The sequence below is a fragment of the Typopeltis vanoorti genome, chromosome 10 (assembly GCF_054136105.1).
Source record: "Typopeltis vanoorti isolate ZY-2024b chromosome 10, IOZ_Tvanoo_1.0, whole genome shotgun sequence".
NCBI classification, from domain to species: Eukaryota; Metazoa; Arthropoda; class Arachnida; order Uropygi; family Thelyphonidae; genus Typopeltis; species Typopeltis vanoorti.
Genome location: NC_143558.1, coordinates 36,159,875 through 36,185,894, shown reverse-complemented (window position 1 = coordinate 36,185,894; position 26,020 = coordinate 36,159,875). Strand labels below are relative to the sequence as shown.

The 26,020-nt window shown below is 35.7% G+C and overlaps 1 protein-coding gene across 1 annotated transcript in view; it reads right to left on the bottom strand.

The window, feature by feature from the left end:
- puf (ubiquitinyl hydrolase 1 puf) overlaps window positions 1-26,020 on the bottom strand; it is a 1,013,305-nt gene that overhangs the window by 359,942 nt on the left and 627,343 nt on the right. The window contains exon 51 of the mRNA XM_090399560.1: window positions 11,064-11,144. Within this exon, the coding sequence (XP_090255686.1) occupies window positions 11,064-11,144 (81 nt within the window). The remainder of the gene's footprint in view (window positions 1-11,063; window positions 11,145-26,020) is intronic.

The window sequence follows — 26,020 nt, the reverse complement described above, 5'->3', positions numbered from 1 at the left end:
CAGGGAGACTGTAGCATCAGCTTGTTCGAGGTTCCGAAGCAGAATTGAAGCTGTGATCGATGCTAATGGTGGTTATTTTGAGTAAATCTTGTTGATAGTATTGTAATTAACTCTGCCTGTAATGTTTTTTTGTCAATTCATTAAATTTAATAGATACAAAGAAGATTTTCTTTTTCCTTACGAAACTGTCAAATTTATCCCGAACACCCTGTATATACACTGTACTTACAGTGTGTATGTATATTTCAAAAGTTGCAGCACCCCCACGATTTCAACCCACGAGCTGCCACTGTATATTATACAGACCATCCACAGTACTTAATAGGTTTCATGGGTATGATTTTATATATATATGTATATTTACAGTCGAATATCATAACTTTATAATTGTATAGCTTTAGAGTGTCTCAATGTTTATTTCAGTGTCTTTTAATATCTTTCTATGTTCTTAATGCCTGATGAAGTCAATCTCGACGAAACATGTTGCGTTTTCAAATAAATCTCAATTTGTTACAATTCTCGGGTTTTTAGTCAGTTTTTATTAAAAAATGAACACACACACACACACACTGGGGGGGGGGGCTCTCAAGACAGGCAGGGCAATCAGGGATGCTACTGATATTCAGCAATTACAAAATGATTTGAATAGGCTGGAAATCTAGGCAAACAAATATGGCTGTCAGTTTAATGTTACTACTGTATATTTCTGCATATAATGCGATCCACGTATAATGCGAACTAGAAATTTTGTTTGAAAACTAGCCCTAAAATGCCATGTCCATGTAAAATGCGATCTGTTAATCTTGTTCCATAATATTAGAAATAATACAATACGAATTAATGACAGAAATATTTATTTTAAAACAAAATGCCAAATTACATGATAAATTTATGGAAGGACTCCACTTTTTCTTCAAGCTGCTTTGGTAACTTCTGCGCAATTTTTGTTCGGTGTCGTAATGTTAATGCTTTGCGTTCCATAAATCTGTTGCACCACTCAGGTGAAGCAAGAAAAGATGAAATACCTGGTGTTCGTTGAATTTACCATTCTTCAGTTGTAGAGCTCGAAAACGAATTGCATTTCTTGTTATTATAATGCCATCTTGTCGTTGTGTCAAAATCCATTCATTTAGCTCTTCTTCGAGTTCTGGAAAGGATGCTACATCTCCACGACAGGCACATTTCATTTTGGGGATTTTTTCAAGACTGTCTTTTTGTTTATGCCAAAGTCTAATATAACTCTCTGGTACACCAAATTCTCTACCTAGCAACACTGTTATTATGTTCTTCTGCAAAATGCATGCCACACTATTTAAATCCTGCCTCAAAAGATGAACCTTTATGTTTCTGTTGGCTCATTTTCAGGCTAGGTCTGTTTAACGAATAATATTTAAAATTAACTGTGGTTAGGCTGATATACCTAACTGTGCTAATATCCTGCCAAGGAGGTGGGATATTAGCACTACTTACATTACTGGCTTTATGCGCAGATATGATGTGTGCTCGGTCGCCGAATGTGAGTGGGTCAAGTAGATTTGGTTGCATAGGCATTAGGTAGTATATATTGTGTGTGCAAGTCCAATAAGATGTTATATTTTTTAAGATCCGCATATAATGCGGACCCCTAACCTTAAGTAGTATTATTTACCATAAATTTTTCGCATTATACGCGATAATATATGGTAAGTGTAAAGTTATGCATTTTGGTGTGCATAAATATGCCGCTGAATTAAAAATCCAGCGGCATATTATATTAGCGGAGTTGTGCTACAAGAAACTGAAGAGGCAAGGGATCTTGGTGTATTGGTCGATAAGAATTTTAAGTTCAAAAGTCACATAGCAAAAGTTGCAAATACAACTCAGAGGATAATTTCTATGCTGAAGCAAACATTGACATGTAAGGATAAGGAAGTAATTTTGCCTCTTTATAAGGCTTTGATAAGATCCCACTTGGATTACTGTGCTCCGATTTGGTCTCCCGGGTTCCAAGGGGATAAAGAAGCTGTGGAAAGGGTGCAAAGAAGAGTTACAAAGATTATATCCAGATTATGGGATTTACATTATGAGGACAGACTGCAAGTATGTGGATTACAGACTCTGGTTAACAGGAGAAAGAGGGGTGATATGATAGAAGTATATAAAATTTTGAATGGATGTTATAGCATTTCAAATGATGAAATTTTTCGTCGAAGGCAGGGAGAGAACGGGGGGGGGGGGGCATCCATGAAAGTTAAGTTGTTCTCATTCGAGAAAGGGGTTAGAGCTGGATTTTTCTCTCAGGTGAGTGAGTGGAATAATTTACCCTTAGGGGTAGTGAGGACATCTAGTGTAAATGAATTTAAGGGAAGGTATGATAACTGGGTTGCGTAATTTACAGCCTCCCTCAATGAGTCTTTGACTCCCTGGAGGTCTCAGATGATAATAATAATAATAATAATCTTCACTAAAAATCGTGCCTAAGCAGCTGAAATGTTTTACTTGTTAGACAGGATCTCCATTCACAACACAGTTGATATAGTTAAATCTGGAATGAAAGATTCAATTTGTTAGTGAGCATTTCATTCAAGATTTAACTAGGATCAAACACTCTATAAAAAGGAAATGCTTGCACATAAGGAAATCTCTAAGGGATTAATATTGTATTAACGGAATTTTGTAAGTGATTAATTGTAAACTGTCTTATAAATAACATACCAGCGTCTAAACGGTCTTATTAAAGGTTACTTTAGAAGGAGAAATTTAAGCCAAGTCCACTTCAGCCTAATCGGCTTTTAAACATAACCCTGGGGCATTGCAATGCAAAGTCCTAGACATGTGTACAGCACCCACGTGATGGGGAGCATATCAGGAAGAAGCGTAGCGAATTGTGCAAAAAGGATTAGGTGTCGTGAGCAACCATTGATGTAGTTGGGAGAGCGAACTAGGGGATATATAAGGATTTGTCAGCGAATATAGCCCTCTCTTAGTCCTCTGTTCTTCATGGTGTCTCTCTCCCCCCTCAAAAGTGGGTTCCGATGGAAGCAGTTCGTGGCGACGACTAAAAGGATGGTCAACAATGGCTACAAAGTCAGGTAGCGATCCGCTTCATGCGCAGCAACAACACAGCCATGCAGCCAGCGGAAACCGCAGCCTTATGCCAAGTCGTACGTGCAAATCTGCCAAAGCGGTGTCATTAAAGTTATAGGAATAGCGGTGATTCGTGATTGTAATCACAGGTGGTAACAAGTCGGAGGAAATTACAGATAGCAGACCTAGGAACCTAACCGAAGGGAATCAGCAAAGATTGATGTTATGCCCACGTGGTCGGTAACGTAGAAACTTTTATTGTCTTTTGTACTGAGAGCAGGACTAGAGCGTGTGAAAGTGCTAACCGCGTGACAGGACGTTTTTATCACTGTCTGGACTGTAGTGTTTTACTTTGTGGCTAGATGTTGTATTTCCAGAAGTTCATTGTTACTAAGTTATGCCCATAATAGAATTTTGGTATATTGTAGTCTAATCTGGGAAGTTGAAGGATTGTTCATTTATATAACTGTGATAAGTTAACGAGAATTAGATTAATTGATCTGTTGGAAATATTTTAAGTGACTATTTAGTTATAATTAGATAGATTGTCTGAGAAGTTTTGAGATATTCTTTTATGAACAAGTCATTATATGTCTAAAGCAAAATTTTGATCTCTGTGTACAATACCTTAGTGTAAAATAAATGTTTTTGTTTTCTGTACCTAAGAAACTTGCCTGATTTCTCACGGCAATGTACTGCTTGCTAAAATTAGAACCTGTGAAAATTCAAGTTGGGTGGGGGGGATTTGGTTGTGACTGCTGATTAAGGAATAAACTAATAGGGTATAAATAAATAATAGATTCTAAGGTTGCGTAATTATCTGTGTGTAAACTCTCTGACAGGAATATCCTTTTTGTATAGGAATCAAGATGGCGCAGCTATATTAACAAATAAAATTTTCTTGATTCCAAAAAGGAGCGAACTCCAGATCTACAACAATAGAAGAATTTGGCTCTCGCCCAGAGCATTATCTTTGTCTGCAAGAATAGTATACGTGATCCATTAGGAAAAATGGTGTCTGATAGAAATCGGCTCTAATTAAGACTAAGAACTGTATATTAGCGTCTGGAATAGGAACAACAGAACAATTGGTAGAAAGACTAAAGAACTATAGATAAGATTTATAAAGGACAATAAGGCAAGACATACTATGATATAACAATGGTGCAGTCGGTAGGATTTAATTCACACAATTAATTAATCAAAACTGTAAATTAAGGTGAGCAGGGTTTGGCTTGAGATCAGGTGGTTTTTCTTTGTAACAAATTTAGAATTAGCAGTACTTGTGTGAGATAATACTATATTTGTAAACTTATATACAAGCATGAATCACCCTTCAAGCTCAGGGATGGAGGATTGTGAGTTTTTTAGGAGCATCAATCTTCAACAAGTTATTCCGCAGTTCTCTGGGGAGGAAAATGAAGACATTTTAGCTTTTTTTAGCTACGTCGAAGAGTTGAGGAAAGCAGGCAGGTGGACTGATTTCCAGCTCCTAGTCCTCCTACGCAGCAAACTAGTGGGGAAGGCTAAGCACTTCCTTTACTCTTCTCCCATCCTGAAAGAAAACTTGGACTATGTAAAGTTCAAGAAATCCTCATTTCCCAATTTTCGAAATTAAGAAGCCTAGGACCAAATTTGTGGAAATGGCAAAGAGTCATACAAAAGGACAGAGAGAGAGAGAGAGCGTGACACATTTTTACAGTAGACTGTTGAACCTTGCTAACACCCTGAATATATCAAGTGAAGATAAACCCCAATTAGATTGGGCAATCTTTCACCAGTTCAGATTGGGAATAAAGCAAGAACTCAGGGAAACTGCCTACAAAAAGAAAGTAACAAATATCAATGAATGTCTCAGTGCCGTGAGAGAAAAGGAGCAGATGCTAGGAGACATTAGTCCTGCAGCTGCTGCTAGCTATGTAAACGTCATCAAAAAGGAGAATGACTCAACTAGCAATCCTAATCCTGAGAAGGAATTTCTCGAGAGAAAGGAGAAAAATAAGACCCTTGATAAGTACGAAGGATCAGTCAACACTAATCAACTAATAGATGGTGTACCTGACATGAAGAAGGTCCAGTTGATGATCAAAAGAGAGATCGAGCGTCTTCAACAGCCAGTCATGGATCACCTAGGCGCTGTTTTGAATCAGCTAGCGACGATGTCCATGAAAACCTCGGAACCACCCATTCCTCAAGTCGATAGGACTACTGAGATAGTCCAACTAGAGGTTGGAAGACTACAGCAACCATTGCCAGATCGACTGGATGCTGTAATGAATAAACTGCAGAAGTAACAAGTAGGGATGCTTCAGGCTTTTCTTTGAGACTGGAGAGGTATAGTGAAAGAGACGAGAGAAGAGAACCTCCTAAATGTTTCAGTTGCAGCAAGCTTGGGCACTTTGCTCGAAATTGTTTCAACAGAAAAAGAAAATCAGGCAGAGGTTATGATGAGAAATCAAGATCCCACATGTATGCCAACAGTGCTTGGGAGGAAGGTCAAAGAACCCATGAGCAGTCTCCAGAATTAATAGTTAAAGGGGTAGTCTGTGGAAAGCACTGTGATGCTCTTCTGGACATAGGTTCCCAGGCCTCTATTATTACTATTGATTACTTTAAGAGGATAAGGCTCTATGTGAGGAATTATGTCTCCTATTTTAGTAGGCCTGTGAAGTTGTCTGGAATATCAGCTTCCAATATCCATGTGACCAAGTCAGTGTCTTTAAATGTATACTTATCCAAATTTCAGAGATGTTTTACGCATAAATTTTTAATCCTGCCCAGGATTTCTCTCCCACATATTAAATTAATATTCGGAACCGACTTTCTAGTAAAAAGTAAGTTCGCATATGGCATTACTCAAGGTGAAGTATATCTCCTAGGAAAGAGAAAGGTTGATAACAAAAATCAAGGGCCTCAGCCTTTAGTCAGAAGTGAGAGTTATGTCGAGGTAGGAACACAATATGAAGATTTAGTAGAACTGATAGGGGAGGTTGGAGAGCAGGGAGCCTGTGATCAACTTGACTCAAATAAGGGCTCCACTTCAATACAAAAAGAAAGTTCTGTAGCCTGTTGCACGTTAACCACCAATTCTCCCGTTGAGCTAAGAAGAGTAGTGGAAAATATAGAGGAAGTTCACCCGAGGATGATTTCGATAAATCTTGTCAGTGTCATTGATTGTCCCAAGGCAGGCTGTAGAAATTCCAAGTTTAATAGAAATTCACACGCAGAAAAAAATTACTGGAAGGGGAATGACGAGATGGAGCATGATATCTTCCAGAGGAGGGAACGGAAAACTCAAGAAAGAGGAGGAGGAGTACATACTAATTCTGATGACCTAGACCCTGTCTATTATAGATATAAGGCTTATTCTCAATCGGGTCGTGTAAGTGAGAGATCTGTAAACAACAGAAATGGAAAAGAAAACACAACAAGGAATAGAGATAATGAGCGGAATTTCCTATTTTCCTAAGGAAAATAGGAAATTCCGCTCCAGAGATAGTGTATGAATGATACATTGTAAATTTTCTAATGCAAAAAAAATTTTTTGGAAGGAAGAAACCTTTGTTAAATCTGGAATGAAAGATTCAATTTTTTAGTGAGCATTTCATTCAAAATTTAACTAGGATCAAAAACTCTATAAAGAGGAAATGCTTGTACATAACGAGTAAGTGAAATCTTTAAGCGATTAATATTGCATTAACGGAATTTTGTAAGTGATTAATCATAAACTGTCTTATAAATAACATACCAGAGTCTAAAAGGTCTTATTAAAGGTTACTTTAGAAGGAGAAAGTTTAAGCCTAGTCCACTTTAGCCTAATCAGCCTTTGAACATAACCCTGGGGCATTGCAATGCGAAGTCCGAGACACGTGTATGGCACCCACGTGATGGGGAGCATATCAGGGAGAAGCATAGCGAATTGTGCAAAAAGGATTAGGTGTCGTGAGCAACCATTGATGTAGTTTGGAGAGCGAACTAGGGGATTTGCCAGCGAATAGAGCCCTCTCTTAGTCCTCTGTTATTCGTGGTGTCTCTCTCTCGCTCAACAGTGGGTTCCAATGGAAGCAGTTCGTGGCAACGACTAGAAGGATGGTCAACGATGGCTACAAAGTCGCGATCCGTTTCGTGCGTAGCAACGGCACAGCCATGCTATATTGTAGTCTAATCTGGGAAGTTGAAGGATTGTTCATTTATATAACTGTGATAAGTTAACGAGAATTAGATTAATTGATCTGTTGGAAATATTTTAAGTGACTATTTAGTTATAATTAGATAGATTGTATGAGAAGTTTTGAGATATTCTTTTATGAACAAGTCATTATATGACTAAAGCAAAATTTTGATCTCAGTGTACAATACCTTAGTGTAAAATAAATGTTTTTGTTTTCTATACCTAAGAAACTTGCCTGATTTCTCACGGCAATGTACCGCTTGCTAAAATTAGAACCTGTGAAAATTCAAGTGGGGGGGGGGGGGGGAGAAAATTTGGTTAATAAACTAATAGGATATAAATAAATAATAGATTCTAAGGTCGCGTAATTATCTGCATGTTAACTCTCTGACATGAATATCCTTTTTGTATAGGAATCAAGATGGCACAGATATATTAACAAATAAAATTTTCTTGATTCCAAAAAGGAGCGAACTCAAGATTTACAACAATAGAAGAATTTGGCTCTCGCCCAGAGCATTATCTTTGTCTGCAAGAATAGTACACGTGATCCATTAGAAAGAACGGTGTCAGATAGAAATCGGCTCTAATTAAGACTAAGCACTGTATATTAGTGGCTGGAATAGGAAAAGCAGAACAATTGGTAGAAAGACTAAAGAACCATAGATAAGATTTATAAAGCAGAATAAGGCACGACATACAAATATATAACAATATTTTCAACAATTCTGCCTATTTTCATTGTCTTTGTCTATTTATTGCTGACCTTCATACCATATCTATTACAACAGCTATTCAATTTAGTCAGAGAATCTTGCAGACTTGTAGAGGATTTATTTCGAAGTATAACATTGCCTGCATAAAGCAAACAGCTTACATTAACATCTCCAATTTTGATATAATGTTTAATACCACTTTCCTTCATAATGTAATCCATATAGATAATGAATAACAGAGAGGATAATGTACATCCTTGTCTCACATCAGATTTAACATTAAACTATCTTCCTGTACTTCCTTCAATTCTAACTGCTGACTTGCAACTCAAAAAAAGACTAAATATTGCTTGATATAATGCCCCATTGACACCATATAATTGTAGCATATTGAATAGCTTCTCTCTTGGCACCTCATCATATGCCTTTTCCAAATCGACAAAACTTAAATACAGATCTTTGTTATATTTCTATGATTTCTTGACAATTTGTTGTAAAGTGAAGATCTGATCCTGACAGCTTCTATTTGACCTGAATCCAGCTTGTTGTTCACCAAGCTTCTCTTCCACAATCCTTCTCAACCATTTCTCAAGTATACTTGCATAAATCTTACCAGGAACACTCAGTAAGGAAATACCTCTGTAATTCTCACATTGTTTTATTTCCCTTTTTATATATGGGTACTATGAGAGTTTTACTCCAATCATCTTGAATTCATCCCTCTGTCCATGCATTCTGAATTATACGGTGCAGCCACTGTAAGATTTTTATACCACCATACTTCAGCATTTCTGGTCGAATACCATCTACTCCTGCTGCCTTTCCAAATTTAAGGCTTTTGATGGCTTTTTCTACTTCAAGTATGGATATGTATTCCTGATTGCATGTCTGTTGAGTGTTTTTTACTACTCTGCTCTCGTCACTGTTTGTTTCATTTAGCAATTTTTCGAAGTAATTACTCCATACATAAAGGATATCTTTTTTCTCCATTTTTTATGTCACCTATATCGTATCTAATTCCTTTTACAGCTGTCTTTCCTCCATTTCTGAGCTTCTTCAACAGCCTCCAGAATATTTTGCCACCTTCTTCATATTTATTTTCTATGTTCTTGCCAAAGTCCTCCCATGACTTTTGTTTAGCTAGTTTTAGACAGTGTTTAGCTTTCTTACATTTGTCTCTGTATTCTCTAAGGGCACAACTGACTTATTTGTCAGGAACTTTTGATATGCTTTCTTCTTTTCATTCACTGCCTCTTTAACTTGCTGTGTCCACCATGGGATTCTAATTTTTCTCTCCTTGCACAGAACTTCACCACATGCCTCTCTAGCTGAATCAATCAGGGCTTTCTTCAAGGCTTCCACTGGATCTCCAAGGTTTGGTTCCTGTTCTCAAACTTTTTCATTTTTTCTTCAATAATCTTTGTGTATTTTAGTCTACAGTTCACATCTGAGAGCTGTTGAACTTTTATTCGCTTTAAAACTTTCTTGCATGCTATTCTTTTCGATATGAAATTCAATTTTATCCTGCTCAAGACTAAATAGTGATCACTTCCAATTTCAAATCCTCTGTACACTGATGTCCTGCACCAGGGAATAAACATCACTATCAACAATAACATAGTCAATGAGACTTTTCGTATTCCTAGCCTCTTCTCTCCATGTGAATTTGTGCACATTTTTATGTTGGAATATGGTGTTAGTAATAACCAGTCCATGTCCTGAGCAGAAATCCAACAGGTATTTGCCATTATTATTAGCTTTGCTCTTTTCTCCAAATTTTCCCAAAATATTTTTGTATGTCTGACAATGATTTCCTACTCTGCTATTTAGATCCCCAACAAGGACCAATTTTTCCTTTTTCATTGTGTCAGTTGCTTTCTCTAAATCATCAAAAAATTCCTCCACTTCTACCTTAGTAAAACCTTCTGTGGGCCCATAGGCAGAAATAAGTCTCATTGTCCAGTTCCCCATTCTCATATTTGCCACATTACTCTACTTGAGACTGACTGCCATTCAAGAAGATTAGCTTCGTATTTTGTGTTGAATACTATGGCTACTCCTTCTTTTCCTTGATTGTCATTGCCTGTTCCCTGTTTTAAGATATTTAAAATTTTTCATAGAGCCCAATTTGTTGTGCAGTGTTAGCAAAAAAAAACTTTCCTTTTACATATCTAGTAGATGTGTAAAAGGAATCTATTTCAAACATTCTTCAGTCTAATAACATAAAATTGTGCCTATCAGGCTAAGCTTTGCAGACATAATAGCTGTCTTTAAGACAGCTCTAATTATTAACACCTCTAATAATTAAGGCAAAGTTCAAGCACTCTTGCTGCATTGCTAAAAGCCTATTACTTTTAAATCTCCAAATTATACAAGTTGTATTCATTATATTTAAATGTGTGCAAATTCATCTTATTCTTTCAGCTCAAGGACTGAGGCCTATGATGGGCTATTCTGTCCTCAGAAATTTGCATGATACTGAAGTTAAAATAACAGTCATAGGGTCATAAAACAGAATTACACATTTCAAAAGAAACCCAGTTCTATAAGTCCCGAAAGGATATGCTAGTCTTTTGTGCATATGACTTTTGTTTGTTTTGTATTTTTCTATATAAGTATAGGATGTTATATTCAGACAATAATATAGCAATAGTATTCAACACCAAACATGAACATAAATTCCTTGATTGGAAGGTAGCTTCAAGTAGAGTTATGTAGGCAAACTTCAAAATGGGGAATTGGCAATGTCAACAGTCCTACAGAAGATTCTCCTAAGAAGGAAGCAGAGAAATTTTCTGGTAGAAAACATTGCAATTACAATTAATTAACTGTAATTAAGTAATAACGTTTTTAGTAATTCATAATTTATAATGAAGTTTTCTGATACAGTCTATCTCAAGATTTGACAGAGGTTATTTTAAAAGAAGAATCAAGTTTTATTTCATGACTACATTAATTTGTTGTTTTTATTTATAACAATTCAGTGCAACTAAGTCACACATTTAACTACACTCTATAATTTCTGAAATTTTATTTTCACTATAGAAAATAAAATTTATAACAAAATTTATAAGATTATGTAGAAAATAATTTAAAACATATTTACTCACTTGTCGGACAACTTGATTTGGACATTTAATGAGTATCTGTATAGGCCACCAGTTGTTTTCTGCCATATGATCCAAAAACCACTGTTACAATTTGAAAAAACCAATTAGGATAATACATAAAAAATAATTTAATCAATTAAATTAATGTGGTTTCATATTTTTACATATATATTAAACAGGAAAGAAATATAGTTATTAGCATGCAATGAGTTCCTGGCAATTAAAAAATTGTCAGGAACTCATTAGATGAAATTTTTTGATGAAAAATTAGATGAAAGCTTTTTTACTGAATTTAGCTCTGAGTTTATAACTTGTCCATGTGGTCATATTAATGACTTAGAGAGAGAGAGAGAGAGAGAGAGAGAGAGAGACAATAACTTCCTTATCCCTATTTGCCAGTTTTTTTTTTTTTTTTTACATCTAAGTGATCCTTTGTATCATTCTGCCTTTGCTTTGCAAACTTGTCCCTAGAAATTCAACTTCCTCTCAACTATCATTCCAAATCCCTACTTCACAAACTTCTTGCAATGTAATCCCATCAATGTAATCCACAGTTTGCAATCTTTTCAGCTCAAAGTGCATAACTTTATGCTTTGTCATACTGACCAGACAACCATTAACCTGTACCAAGTGGCAGTCTATTCCAATTATCCTGCAAGATCTTTTCATTACTTTTATTAAGTACTACTATTGTTAACGTGGCATCATCAGCACACAACTAGATATTACTATTTAACTTATCTACAACATTGTTAATGTACAAACTGAACAATAGTAGGCCAAGTTAAAGGCCTGCAGCACATGACTTATCACCTGCTTTCTGCTTTGCCATATAACCACTGTCTCTCACAAACTATCATATTCTTTCTTATCTACTCAATCTATAATTTTACTTTAACCAAAACTTCTCCATAACTTTAACCACCACTCCTAAGACACTAACAGGGCTATAATTTATAATTTGCAACTGCTGAATATGATCCTTTCTTACATAATGGAAAACTGTGCCCTCAGCATTTTGCTGGTGAGGAGCAAAGTAAACAGCCTGTTTAAATACACTGCAAATTCTCTTGCACTTTCTCATAATACAAGGATCAAATATCTCATATATTATCATGGTCATATCATAATGATATTTTGCCATATTCTAATCATCCCAGGTTCATCCACTTTCATTTATACAGTAGGCTCCATCACATCAATCACTACACAATATACCTTTACAAAGTGACCACAGTAATTTTATATCTTTGATATCTTTTTATTGCTTTTGTCACCTTCTTGCCATTGCATTCATTAACATTATTCTTCCATAATTATTTTTCCTTCTACTCACTACAGCAACAAGCCAAAAACAAAACTGGTTCTTAACATTCATGGGACATTTAATGAGTATCTGTATAGGCCACCAATTGTTTTCTGCCTTATGATTATGTATTATGTGTGATTATATGACAGCATCCCTCCCTCGTTTTGTTATGCCACAAAACAAAAAAACAGGGGTAGAGCAGCAGCAAAGGATACAAGAGAGAAAAACATGATCAACAGTAATAATTACCAATAACAAACTAATAGTATATCATCAATGTGAAACAAATAAGCAATTCAGAGAGAGAGAGAGAGAGAGAATATAATGTAAATACAAAAATTTGTTAACCAACAACAGCAGTATTGTAAGTTGGAAGGATCATATCAAATTACTGTTATGGGTTAACTGACTACTGCATTTACCTTGTATTTTGTCTCTTTGAACCATACCAATGATGTACTATTAATTATAGTATGAAATGTTTGTTACTAATGTAAATAATCTGCTGTTATGATTTAACAACTGTTAATAATGTATGCTGTCTCTTTGAATTGTTTATTCCACTATGATGATGTACTGTTACTTTATTGCTAATTTCAATAAATTTGTTACTGTGTCTTGTTTTTTTTTTTTTTTTTTTTTTTTTTTTTTTTTTTTTTTTTTTTTGTAAACTCCAAAAAAAGTTTGCAAATTACACCTAAAAGAGACAGAACAGTACTATTAGTACTGGCATATATTCTAAATTTTAGAAGTCCTGACATTTTCTAAAAAAAAAAAAAGTTAACCCCAGAATTTAAATAATAAAATATTTTATCCTTTAAAATTATAAGAGCCTCCATAGTTTAGGTAGTTTCAACATAGCCCTCTGGTTGGATATTCCTCAGTTTAAATCCCATTTAGGATTTGAACTGCGGCCTCAATAGAGGTAGCAGGTTTTTGTTTTATCCCAGAAACTCAGGTTTTACATCCTGCAAAACAGGCAAATCAGCCAGAAGAACTCACACATTGAAAGCCATGCTACACCATGCTGATAGGATTAATAACCCACATCAGAGGATTAATTACCTAGTTTTATGAAACTAAGTTACTTGGCTGTGACAAGCCACTGAGACTAACACAGAAGGGATAAATGAAGATATTTTAACATGTAAACAGTAGAATCAATATTTCCATTTTATTTACCAAAATTTGGCTTGAAACTAACAAGTCATTATCAATGTAGAAGCAGTTATACTAGGTAGAATATTAACAATGGATTATTTCAAAATGATATTAGCTGTGTATACATGAATATAATACTTAATAAAACTAGTGATGACTAAGAAGAATAAGATTTTCCCATATTTCTGGTACATACAAACAATCATTTCAATTTAAGTTCAAGTGGTATACTAAGGCTTCAGCACTTTCCATAAATAAATGTTTGTATATCTAAAATTGACAATGATGATGTAATTGGGTTCATCACTAGAAGATTTTTTTTGGTATCTACACTATATTGTGCTAAGCAAAACATTTCAAGTTTATCATAGCACATAAGATTAATGCTCCAGTGTTAATTTTTCCACAGAATGACAAGTTTGTCCAAGTAAAAAAATTTATATAATAAAATTAGTTTAATCCTTTATCCAAGTGTGGGCAAACAAAGTTTGCGCCTGAAAGTATCTTCAGGACTGGGTTAAGGTGGTAAACATTTATTTTATTATACTCTAACCAAGTGAAAAATAAACTTTCAACATCTTTCTCTAAATCCAGAGTAATTTATTAAAAAAAGGGTGGCACACCACTGGCAACTCCTATAGGTGGAGATGACCTGCTAATGCTTCTGCCTGGTATCTCTACTTGGGCCTGGCTCCCACTGAAGAGACCTCAATAAAAGTCGAAACTAGTCTGGGTAGTGGCCCTTCCCTTAATGCATAACATTAGACATATCCGCAAGGAGATGTGTTTTGCATTATAGGAGATACTGAGATAGGAGTGTTGGTAGCTTGCTCCACCTTTGCAACGAGTTGTCCTAGTGTTGTACCACCTTAACCCAGTCCTGAAGAAACTTTCAGGCGCAAACTTTGTTTGCCCACACTTGGATAAAGGATTAAACTAATTTTATTATACTCTAACCAAGTGAAAAATAAACTTTCAATAAAAAAATTCATAATCACATGAAACTAGGTAAATGCCTGGAAGGGTATTAAAAAATCCATCCTTCCGAGGAAGGTAGCTAGGATAATAACAGTTTATTAATTGAAATAACTTTCATATCAAGTTCCATTTCTTTAAGATTCTTGAAATAGATTCAGAAATGTCTAACTGGAGCTGTTTGTACAGTTTCTTGGAGCTGGTGTATAGGTATCACAGATTGTATTTGTTTTTTGGTATTTGGGGGGGGGGGGGTGCTTAAGGGTCAAAGCTGTATAACTGAGAGGAGACCTCCACATCGCCTTTAAAGGAATGCAGAGAACCTACCAACGCTTCCGACCTAATGACCAATCCTCACCTTCTTGTGGTGCACCTTGTTAAGTATCTACCTGGATACTAAACGAACAAGGATGGGCTGGCAATTTGGGATTTGACAAACCAAATTGTATTCTTATTGACTTAAACTAAAATATAATATGATGGTACAACATGACAGAATTTCATTCAGCTGGGGCATCGCCCGGTTAAACAAGGGGCCCCGGTTGTTTTTGCCAAGGTAACAGGATGAACAGCAAAATGTCAGCTACTGGAACAAATCCTAAGACACATGTCAATTCATCACCAGAACATAGAATTATAAGTAAATAATTATTTATTGCCTTATTGCTGATATTCAGCTGGTGTTATAACCAGCATCTTCAGAGCACTTTGTCACAGACTACAATACATGCAGGATATTTCGCATGGAAAGCAAAAATATATAAACAATTAGATTGGACGGCTATGCCCCCCCCCCCCCAGCCAACTTCTACATAGAACACCTGGAAAAACTAGCTATTAATACAGCCACTCTCAAACCAACACTTTGGCTATGCTATGTTGACAATGTGCTCGCTATTTGGCCACATTGCACAGGCACATTGGATACATTCTTAGCGCATTTAAATAGCCAACATCAAAAAAACACTTTACAACAATGGAACTGGAAGCTAGTAACTGTATGCCCTTCCTGGATACACTAATCACACCACTTCCAGATGGTTCCTTATCATTCTCAGTTTTTAGAAAACCCACACATACAAGGAGATATTTACACAAACAAACACACCATCACCCTTCTCAACAGTATGGTATCTTAAAAATGCTAACCCACAGAGCGAGAACAATCTGTTCCAATGACAGTGTTCTTGCTGATGAACTGGCTCACTTAGCCACACCTTTTTGGCCAATGGCTATAATCCCCATAAGATAAACAAAATACTAAATGCTCCTTAGAAACCCCTCCCACTATCCATCACAGAGAACTACAACAAAATTCAACATCCCATACATTAAAGGCACATCGGAAAAGATATCAGAATTTTCAATAAATATCAGCAACATACTGCATTCAGACCGTGTGTCAAATTAGCAACTTTCATCCATTTACCCAAGGACAGCAAGCATCCTTTATCACATCCAAGAGTCTACAAAGTACCCTGCTCATCTGATCAAGCTTACTATGGTCAAACAGGAAGAACTGTGGACATCCGCATCAGTGAATATAAAAGATACTTCCAGTAACTTTGCCTGACTTGCCATACTATCACTATGGCAAGTTGGGCCTAGAAGATTATGTTTTGGATACCCCTGTACACAGGATCAACTGGTGATGAACTGGCTCACTTAGCCACACCTTCTTGGTCAATGACTATAATCCCCATAAGATAAACAAAATACTAAATGCTCCAAAGAAATCCATCACAGAGAACTACAACAAAACAGTCATCATCCCATACATTAAAGGCACATCGGAAAAGATATCAGAATTTCAATAAACATCAGCAACACACTGTATTCAGACCGTGTGTCAAATTAGCAACTTTCATCCATTCATCCAAGGACAGCATCCCTCCTTTATCACATCCAAGAGTCTACAAAGTACCTTGTTCATCTGATCAAGCTTACTACGGTCAAACAGGAAGAACTGTGGAGATCTGCATCAGTGAAAATAAAAGATACATCTGGTATCTTTGCCCGACTTGCCATACTATCATATGGCAAGTCGGGCCTAGAAGATCATGCTTTGGATACCCCTGTACACAGGATCAACTGGAAAAAAAAACAAAAGTACTGCACAAAAGCTTTTACAAGTCAGAGAGATTGTTCTTGGAAGCAACAGAGCCTTGAATATTGACATTGTCAACAAATATGGCTGTATAAATTTGCTGAAGATTTGGGAAACTGTCATCTTAAGACATAACAAGTACTTGCTTTCCCTCTTTTTTTTTTTTTTTTAGATAGACAGTGCCTAATTAGGACTTCAGTCTTTGTGTTGTTGCTACAATTTTGTTAAACTAGTCCCTATGTTACACCATGTTGCTGTAGTCTCGCATTCTGTGATAAACTTTTTTGTGATCTGAAGATGCTAGTTATAACACCAGAGAAATATCAGCAATAAGTCAATAAATAATTATTTACTTATAATTCTGTGTTCTGATATAACATCATCATCATCAAATTCCTGCCATGTACCCTCAAGGGGTGTACAGGATATGATAGTACTACATGAAAAAATTACATTATTATTGATTTCCTATCTACAATTTTCCTCCAAATCAGTCTGTTACTTGTCAAGACTCCAACATTATCAGATCTTATATTTCTATCGTCTAAGGCACTTTGTACCGTATCAATCCACCTATATCTTGGTCTTCCTCTGGGTCGTTTTCCTGCCAACCTGGCAGAGAACACTTGATTTGTTAAACTTTCCTCACCCATAAGTGACCATACCACCTGAGATTAGCTCTGCTAATGCATTCCTGGATGCTGACAATGTCAAGTTCTTTCCTAATATCCTCGTTTTTAATATGATATTGCCATTGATGCCATCTGTTCACGCCTATAATCTTTCTCAGGACTCTCATATCTGTGGTCTCTAGTCTTTCGTCAAGTGTTTTACTTCTGACCCAGCTATCAGATCCATAAGTTAAAACTGGTTTGAACACTGTCTTGTATACAGCTAATTTAGTGTTCCGAATAATTTCTCTCTTATTCCATATGAATTTATTCAATTGACTTCCCACCATACCAGCTTTGCTGATTCTGTTGTCTATTTCTATATTTAATTTACCATCTTCAGTAAAAATCGTGCCTAAATAGCTGAAATGTTTTACTTGTTCCACAGGTTCTCCATGCACAACACAGTTGACATTTTCAATGATTCTGCCTATTTTCATGGTCTTTGTCTTTTTATTGCTGACTTTCATACCATATCTATTATAACAGCTATTCAATTTAGTCAGAGAATCTTGCAGACTTGTAGCAGATTTATTTAGAAGTATAACATCATCCGCATAAAGCAAAGAGCTGACATTAACATCTCCAATTTTGATATCATGTTTAATACCACTTTCCTTCATAATGCGATCCATATAGATAATGAATAACAGAGGGGATAATGTATATCCTTGTCTCACACCAGATTTAACATTAAACCATCTTCCTGTACTTCCTTCAATTCTAACTGCTGACTTGCAACTCAAAAAAAGACTAAATATTGCTTGATATAATGCCCCATTGACACCATATAACTGCAGCGTATTGAATAGCTTCTCTCTTGGCAACTTGTCATATGCCTTTTCCAGATCAACAAAACTTAAATACAGATCTTTGTTATATTCCCATGCTTTCTCGACTATTTGTCGTAAAGTGAAGATCTGATCCTGACAGCCTCTATTTTGCCTGAATCCAGTTTGTTCTTCACCAAGCTTTTCTTCCACAATTCTTCTCAACCGTTTCTCAAGTATACTTGCATAGATCTTGCCAGGAACAGAACACTCAGTAGGGAAATACCTCTGTAATTCTCACATTCAGTTATATTTCCCTTTTTATATATGGGTACTATGAAAGCTCTACTCCAATCATCGGGAATTCGTCCCTCTGTCCAGGCTTTCTGAACTATGCAGTACAGCCACTGTAAGACTCTTATACCACCATACTTCAGCATTTCTGGTCAAATATCATCTACTCCTGCTGCCTTTCCACATTTCAAGCCTTTGATGGCTTTTTCTACTTCAAGTATGGATATGTATTCCTGACTGCATGCCTGGTCAGTGTTTTTTACCACTGTGCTGTCATCACTGCTTGTTTCATTTAACAGTTTTGCAAAGTAATTACTCCATACTTCAAGGATATCTTTTTCTCCCGTTTTCATGTCACCTTTATCATCTCTAATTCCTTTTACAGCACTCTTTCCTCCATTCTTAAGCTTCTTCAACAACCTCCAGAATATTTTGCCACCTTCTTGATATTATTTTCTATATTCTTGCCAAAGTCCTCCCATGACTTTTGTTTAGCTAGTTTTACACAGTGTTTAGCATTCTTGCATTTGTCTCTATATTCTCTAAGAGCACAAGCTGACTTATTTGACAGGAACTTTTGATATGCTTTCTTCTTTTCCTTCACTGCCTCTTTAACTTCCTGTGTCCACCAGGGAGTTCTGATTTTTTTTATCCTTACAGACAACTTCATCACATGCCTCTCTGGCAAAATCAACCAATGTTTTCTTCAGAGTTTGCCAATGAATCTCCAAGGTTTGATTCTTGTTCTCAAACTCTTTCATTTTTTCTTCAATAATCTTTGTGTATTTTAGTCTACAGTTCACATCTGAGAGCTGCTCAACTTTTATTCGCTTTAAAACTTTCTTACATGTCATTCTTTTCAATGTGAAATTCAATTTTATCCTGCTCAAAACTAAATAGTGATCACTTCCAATTTCAAATCCTCTGTACACTCTGGTGTCCTGCACCAGGGAGAAAACATCACTATCAACAATAGCATAGTCAATGAGACTTTTCTTATTCCTAGCCTCTTCTCTCCATGTGAATTTGTGCACATTTTTATGTTGGAACATGGTGTTAGTAATAACCAGTCCATGTCCTGAGCAGAAATCCAACAGATATTTGCCATTATTATTAGCTTTGCTCTTTTCTCCAAATTTTCCCAAAATATTTTTGTATGTCTCACAATCATTTCCTACTCTGCTATTTAGATCCACAACAAGGACCAACTTTTCATTTTTTTTGTGTCAGTTGCTTTTTCTAAAGCCTCAAAAAATTCCTCCACTTCTACCTTAGTAGAACCTTCTGTGGGACCATAGGCACAAATAAGTCTCATTGTCAAGTTCCCCATTCTCATATTTGCCCACGTTCTGATATATATACCCTCAAAATCAAACAACAAGTAGGACGAACACATAAGCCTTTCTACATGCTCACCACTAGAGTTCGAGATCAGTACTATCAACATAAGAAGCCTGAAATATAAGAAAGTACCAGATCGACATAATAGGGGTGACTGAAACAAAAAAGAAAATCTGGTGGGATTTTTCTTAGCAACAAATGCAAAATGTAATATCCGGACAATGACAATCAAGGAAAAGAAGGTGTAGCTATAGTATTGAACACAAAATAGGAGGCTAATCTTCTTGAGTGGCAAGCAATATCAAATAGATTGATATGAGAAAATATCAGAATGGGGATTTGGACAATGAGACTTATTTGTGCCTATGGTCCCACAGAAGGTTCTACTAAGGTAGAAATGGAGGAAATTTTTTGAGGATTTAGAGAATGCAACTGACACAGTGAAAAAGGAAAAGTTGGTTCTTGTTGGAAATCTAAATAGCAGTGTAGAAAATGATTGACAGACATACAAACATTTTTTTGGAAAATTTGGAGAAAAGAGCAAAGCTAATAATAATGACAAATACCTGTTGGATTTCTGCTCAGGACATGGACTAACATAATGTTCCAACATAAAAATGTGCAGAATTTCACATGGAGAGAAGATGAAAGACTCATTGATTATGTCATTGTTAATAGTGATGTTTTCGCCGTGGTGCAGGACACCAGAGCGTACAGAGGATTTGAAATTGGAAGTGATCACCATTTACTCTTGAGCAGGATAAAAGTGAACTTCATATTGAAAAGAAGAACATGTCAGAAAGTTTTAAAGTGAATAAAAGTTGAGCAGCTCTCAAATGTGAACTGTAGACTAAAATACACAAACAATATTAAAGAAAAAATGAAAGAGTTTGAGAACAGGAACCAAACCTTGGAGATTCAGTGGCAAGTCCTGAAGAAAACACTGATTGATTCAGCCAGAGAGGCATGTGGTAAGGTCATCTGTAAGGATAGAAAACTCAGAACTCCATGGTGGACACAGGAAGTTAAAGAGGCAGTGAATGAAAAGAAGAACGGATATCAAAAGCTTCTGGCAAGTAAGTCAGCTTGTGCTCTTAGAGAATACAGACGCAAATGTAAGAAAGCTAAACACTGTCTAAAACTAGCTAAACAAAAGTCATGGGAAGACTTTGGAAAGGACATAGAAAATAAATATGAAGAAGGTGGCAAAATATTCTTGAGGCTGTTGAAGAAGCTCAGAAATGGAGGAAAGAGAGCAGTAAAAGGAATTAGATATGATAAAGGTGACATGAAAACTGGAGAAAAAAGATATCCTTTATGTATGGAGTAATTATTTCGAAAAATTGCTAAATGAAACAAAGAGTGACGAGAGCACAGTAGTAAAAAACACTCAACAGACAAGCAATCAGGAATACATATCCATACTTGAAATAGAAAAAGCCATCAAAAGCCTTAAATTTGGAAAAACAGGGAGAGTAGATGATATTCAAGTAGAAATGCTCAAGTATGAAGGTATGAAAGTCTTGCAGCGGCTACTCTGCATAATTTAGAAAGCCTATACTGAGGGACGAATTCCAGATGATTGGAGTAGAACTCTCATAGTACCCATATATAAAAAGGGAAATAAAACTGAATGTGAGAATTACAGAGGTATTTCCCTACTGAGTGTTCCTAGTAAGATTTATTCAAGTATACTTGAGAAATGGTTGAGCAGGATTGTGGAAGAGAAGCTTGGTGAACAACAAGCTGGATTCAGGCCAAATAGAGGCTGTCAGGATCAGATCTTCACTTTACGACAAATAGTTGAGAAAGCAAGGGAATATAACAAAGATCTGTATTTAAGTTTTGTAGATCTGGAAAAGGCATATGACAAGGTGCTAAAAGAAATGCTATTCAAAACATTACAGTTATATGGTGTCAATGGGGCATTATATCAAGCAATACTTAGTCTTTATTTGAATTGTAAGCCAGCAGTTAGAATTAAAGGAAGTACAGGAAGATGGTTTAATGTTACATCTGGTGTCAGACAGGAATGTACATTATCTGGTCTATTATTTATTATCTATATGGATTACATTACGAAGGAAAGTGGTATTAAATTTGATATCAAAATTGGAGATGTTAATCTCAGCTCTTTATTCTATGAAGATGATGTTATACTTCTAAATAAATCTGCTACAAGTCTGCAAGATTTCCTGCCTAAATTAAATAACTCTTGTAATAGATTTAGTATGAAATTCAGGAATAACAAGACAAAGACAATGAAAATAGGTAGAAGCAGCAGCGGCTGGTGACAATAGAAACAGGTGGGGCTGGGGGCAAAAAACAACTTAATTTTTTTTATTACAATAATGTTTAGTCAGAATCTACTGATGCAATGAGCTATTAATTTTTTAAAATTGTTAGGACATAACATATACGGGCTCAACATATTAATAACATGAAAAATGAAAAGATTTGCAGTTTTGCATAGTTCAACGGACTAGAGCAAAAAAAAAAGCTCAACGGACTAGAGCAGCGAATCCAAAGATGCGGATTCGATTCCATCTGGCCGCCCTGCAAAATGTTTTCCTCTTTCAAGTGTTAAAACAAAAAAGTTATTATTTCTATTATTTATTTTATAAATCAATGTCGAAACTTCCGAGATTCTGAGAAACGTTTTTCCAATAAACTATCGATTTTGTTCATAGTTAAAATGTATTGTTTATGGACGTAATAAAAATTTAAACTTTAAAATAAATTATAACAAAAAAATTACAACAATAATTAAACACGCTAAAAACAATGAAACAGATCAACAACAAGAATAAATAATAAGACAATGAAAGAATCGCCTGCTATTTACGTACAAACGCAGTGACTGGGCCAAACTAAACTGGCCCCAAGATAAGCATTGCACCTGGTAAACAAACACAATCGCCAGTGCACATGCTTCACAATCAAAGAATCGCGCGCTATGTAAGTACGTGAAAATACAGTGACTGGGCCAGACTAAAACTGGCCCCAAGATAAGCGTTGTACCCAGTAAACAAACACGATCGCTAGTGCACTTGCCTCATACATGCCCTTTGTTCTACACGTATAAAATAGGGCCAGCCATGGCTTCCCAGAGACCGTACTAAGTCGCATTATACAATATTGCCACAAAATACTACAGTAATTTTTTTTATTAAACAATAAAATGTGTTGGAAATAGATCAAAACATAATAATTACAAGAAACATATTTTTTAAAACTACAATTATTCGGCTAGTTATACAAATATAGATGGGGCCCAGCCTGTATGGCTGCCCCTGGGTAGAAGCATTGGAAATATCAACTACATTGTGAATGGAGAACCTATAGAACAAGTAAAACATTTCAGCTACTGAGGCATGATTTTTAGTGAAGATTGTAAATTAAATATGGAAATAGACAACAGAATCAATAAAGCTAGTATGGTAGGAAGTCAACTGAATAAATTTATATGAAATAAGAGAGAAACTAGTCAAAACACTAAATAAGATGTATACAAGACACTGTTTAAACCAGTTTTAACTTATGGATCTGAGAGATGGGTTAGAAATAAAACACTTGACGAAAGACTAGAGAACACAGACATGAGAGTTCTGAGAAGGATTGGAGGGGGTGAAGGTGAACAGATGACATCAGTGGCAATATCATATTAAAAATGAGGATATTAGGAAAGAACTTGACATTGTCAGCATACAGGAATGCATTAGCAGAGCTAATCTCAGGTGGTATGGTCACTTAAACAGAATGGGTGAGGAAAGATTAGCCAAACAAGTGTTCTTTGCCAGGTTGGCAGGAAAAAGAGTCAGAGGAACACCAAGATATAGGTGGATTGATACAGTAAAAAGTGCCTTAGAAAACAGAAATATAAGATCTGACAATGTTGGAGTCTTGACAGGTAACAGATTGATGTGGAGGAAAATTGCAGATATTAAGTTCGTAATGGTGTAAGTTTTTCAAGTACTATCATATCCTGTATACCCTTCAGGGTACATATCAAGAATTTGATGATGATGAATTGTTTTTTGGAGAAACCATTTTTGAGCTTAATATTCTGGATGTTACAAGTTGTTAGCTGGAGGTCTTGAGGGAAGCATAATGTTTAAGATTTTGTAATTTATATTTATTTTGAACTGCACCAATTGTAATATTTAGTTTAGTTTTTTATTACGTTACTTTTTAATTCTAAGTGGTGTTTCCCCTCTTACTTCATTATTTTCGTGGTTGCTTGAGCTTGTACAAAATGCCTATATGTTCTAATATTAACTCACTTACATGTGACTTTAGTCCATTCGTAATCTACTTAGCTCTTCCCCCCCCCCTCCACCCTTCAAGGCCGTAGAGTATAGTCTCACACGTGCTAGTATCGTTACTTAGGAAAAGCCTCTGGCTGGGTCCAAATCCTTAATCTACGTTGCAATTATTCAAATGTATATTAATCCTTAAAAATTTATTTTTGTTAACAACTGCACCATTAAAAATCGTAAAAGAATTTTCTATCTTTCCTTTACATACAAAAGAATATTTAAGCTACGCATGTGTAATAATATTAAATCAATTCTATCTCAGGCAACTCCGAATTACTCATTCATGGCTGTTACTTTATTTAGGTCACACAGGTTCAATTTGTTTTTATGAGACAGTGCATTGGCTAACAAAGATCAGGCGAGCTGTTAACAAAACCAAACATGTTTATTCTAATTAAGCGGATTAAAATCCTATGTTGTTATATAGCCAGTAAGCGAAACTCAAGATCGAGAACTACGATCTATATGAGTTTCAATGCCGAAAAACTATCGGCGAAGGCAATTCGAAGCAAAGGTGGAGCAAGCTCCCTCACTATTCTTGATATTCTCTCATAATGTAAAACACAGCTCCTAGGAGATGTAATACTGTCATTACATTATGAGGAGAGGTCACTACCCAGACCAGTTTCAACCTTTTTTGAGGTCTCATCAGTGAGTAGGTAGACCTGGAAGATATCAAAGCTTAGTGAAAAGAACTTACATACCTTCACTATACGAATGCTCCACCTTTGCTTCGAATTGCCTTCGCCGATAGTTTTTCGGCATTGAAACTCATATAGATCGTAGTTCTTGATCTTGAGTTTCATTTACTGGCTATATAACAACATAGGATTTTAATCCGCCTAATTTCTATTAAGTTAACAGAAAACTAGCCGTTTGGCTTTTCATTTTAATTATGTTTATTCTAACTTAGAAAGTTTATATACAAAAGTAAATAGAACATATCATGTGTCTGAATTCTCTACACATACATTAAAACAATTCACTTAAAGCATTACACAGAGAAATTATTTGCACTCAGCATATTAGACACGTGGATAGATGTTAGCACACACAACCTTACTCTCGCATTACTATTAACATAAGGCAAAATTACACTATACACATTCTAAACATTATGTAACACAAGCATTATTCAAGTCTACAGTATTCTATTATTCACATTCAAACTGACGTTCAGCTTTCTGACCCTCTTCAAACACATTATACTATTAGATAAACAGAATCAACATCTATCATCTGTACACACAACCTGCTTACAAGCTCACTATTTCATTGTACAGTCCTGAATCCAAAAAGGTTAAGGGTGAAATTCCCTGGCTCCTTTCTTTTTCTTGCACAATGGCTGTGATCGGATACTATCTGGCGGTTGTCGTCTTTCAATTCCTTCCGTGTAACTTTAATGCATTTTTTCATCGATGTTAGGAACTTCATCAGCTGCTACAAATCAGCACACACATGGATTGGTACATTCCTTGAAGAATTTCACAGAAGGATATCTTGTAATACTGCCAGCTAACTCCCCATGATCTCCAGAAAAACTGCTCGTGAGATCGAGACTCTTCCCGTCTTCGAAAAGCTTGCCAAAGGAACAAAAAAATAAGAGAGAGTCCTCGAGCCTCAATCTCCGCTTTTTATATCATATCCAAAAAACTTCCCAGATTTACTAGTAGCGCTCTTATCACCCATGCTTACGTTAGGTTTTGGCAGCAAAACTCATAGTCCGGTGACCTTTGAGACTGTTGCTGACCTTCAGTTTACTAGCCTAATCCTGTCTGAGCTTTTTAGTTACAATTGCTTGTGGTTCTACATTCAGTTATTCACATTATATTACAAATATATCATATTACATTAGGTTATATACATTCTTAATTATAAGTATTTCATGTCCCATGTAAAATCGGTATATGTGAAAATTGTTTCTATTTTTCACTACAAGAGATTTTTACAATTGGAACAAATGGCATATGCACAGTTTAGTAGATTCTTTATAATGCCGAATTTCTAAAA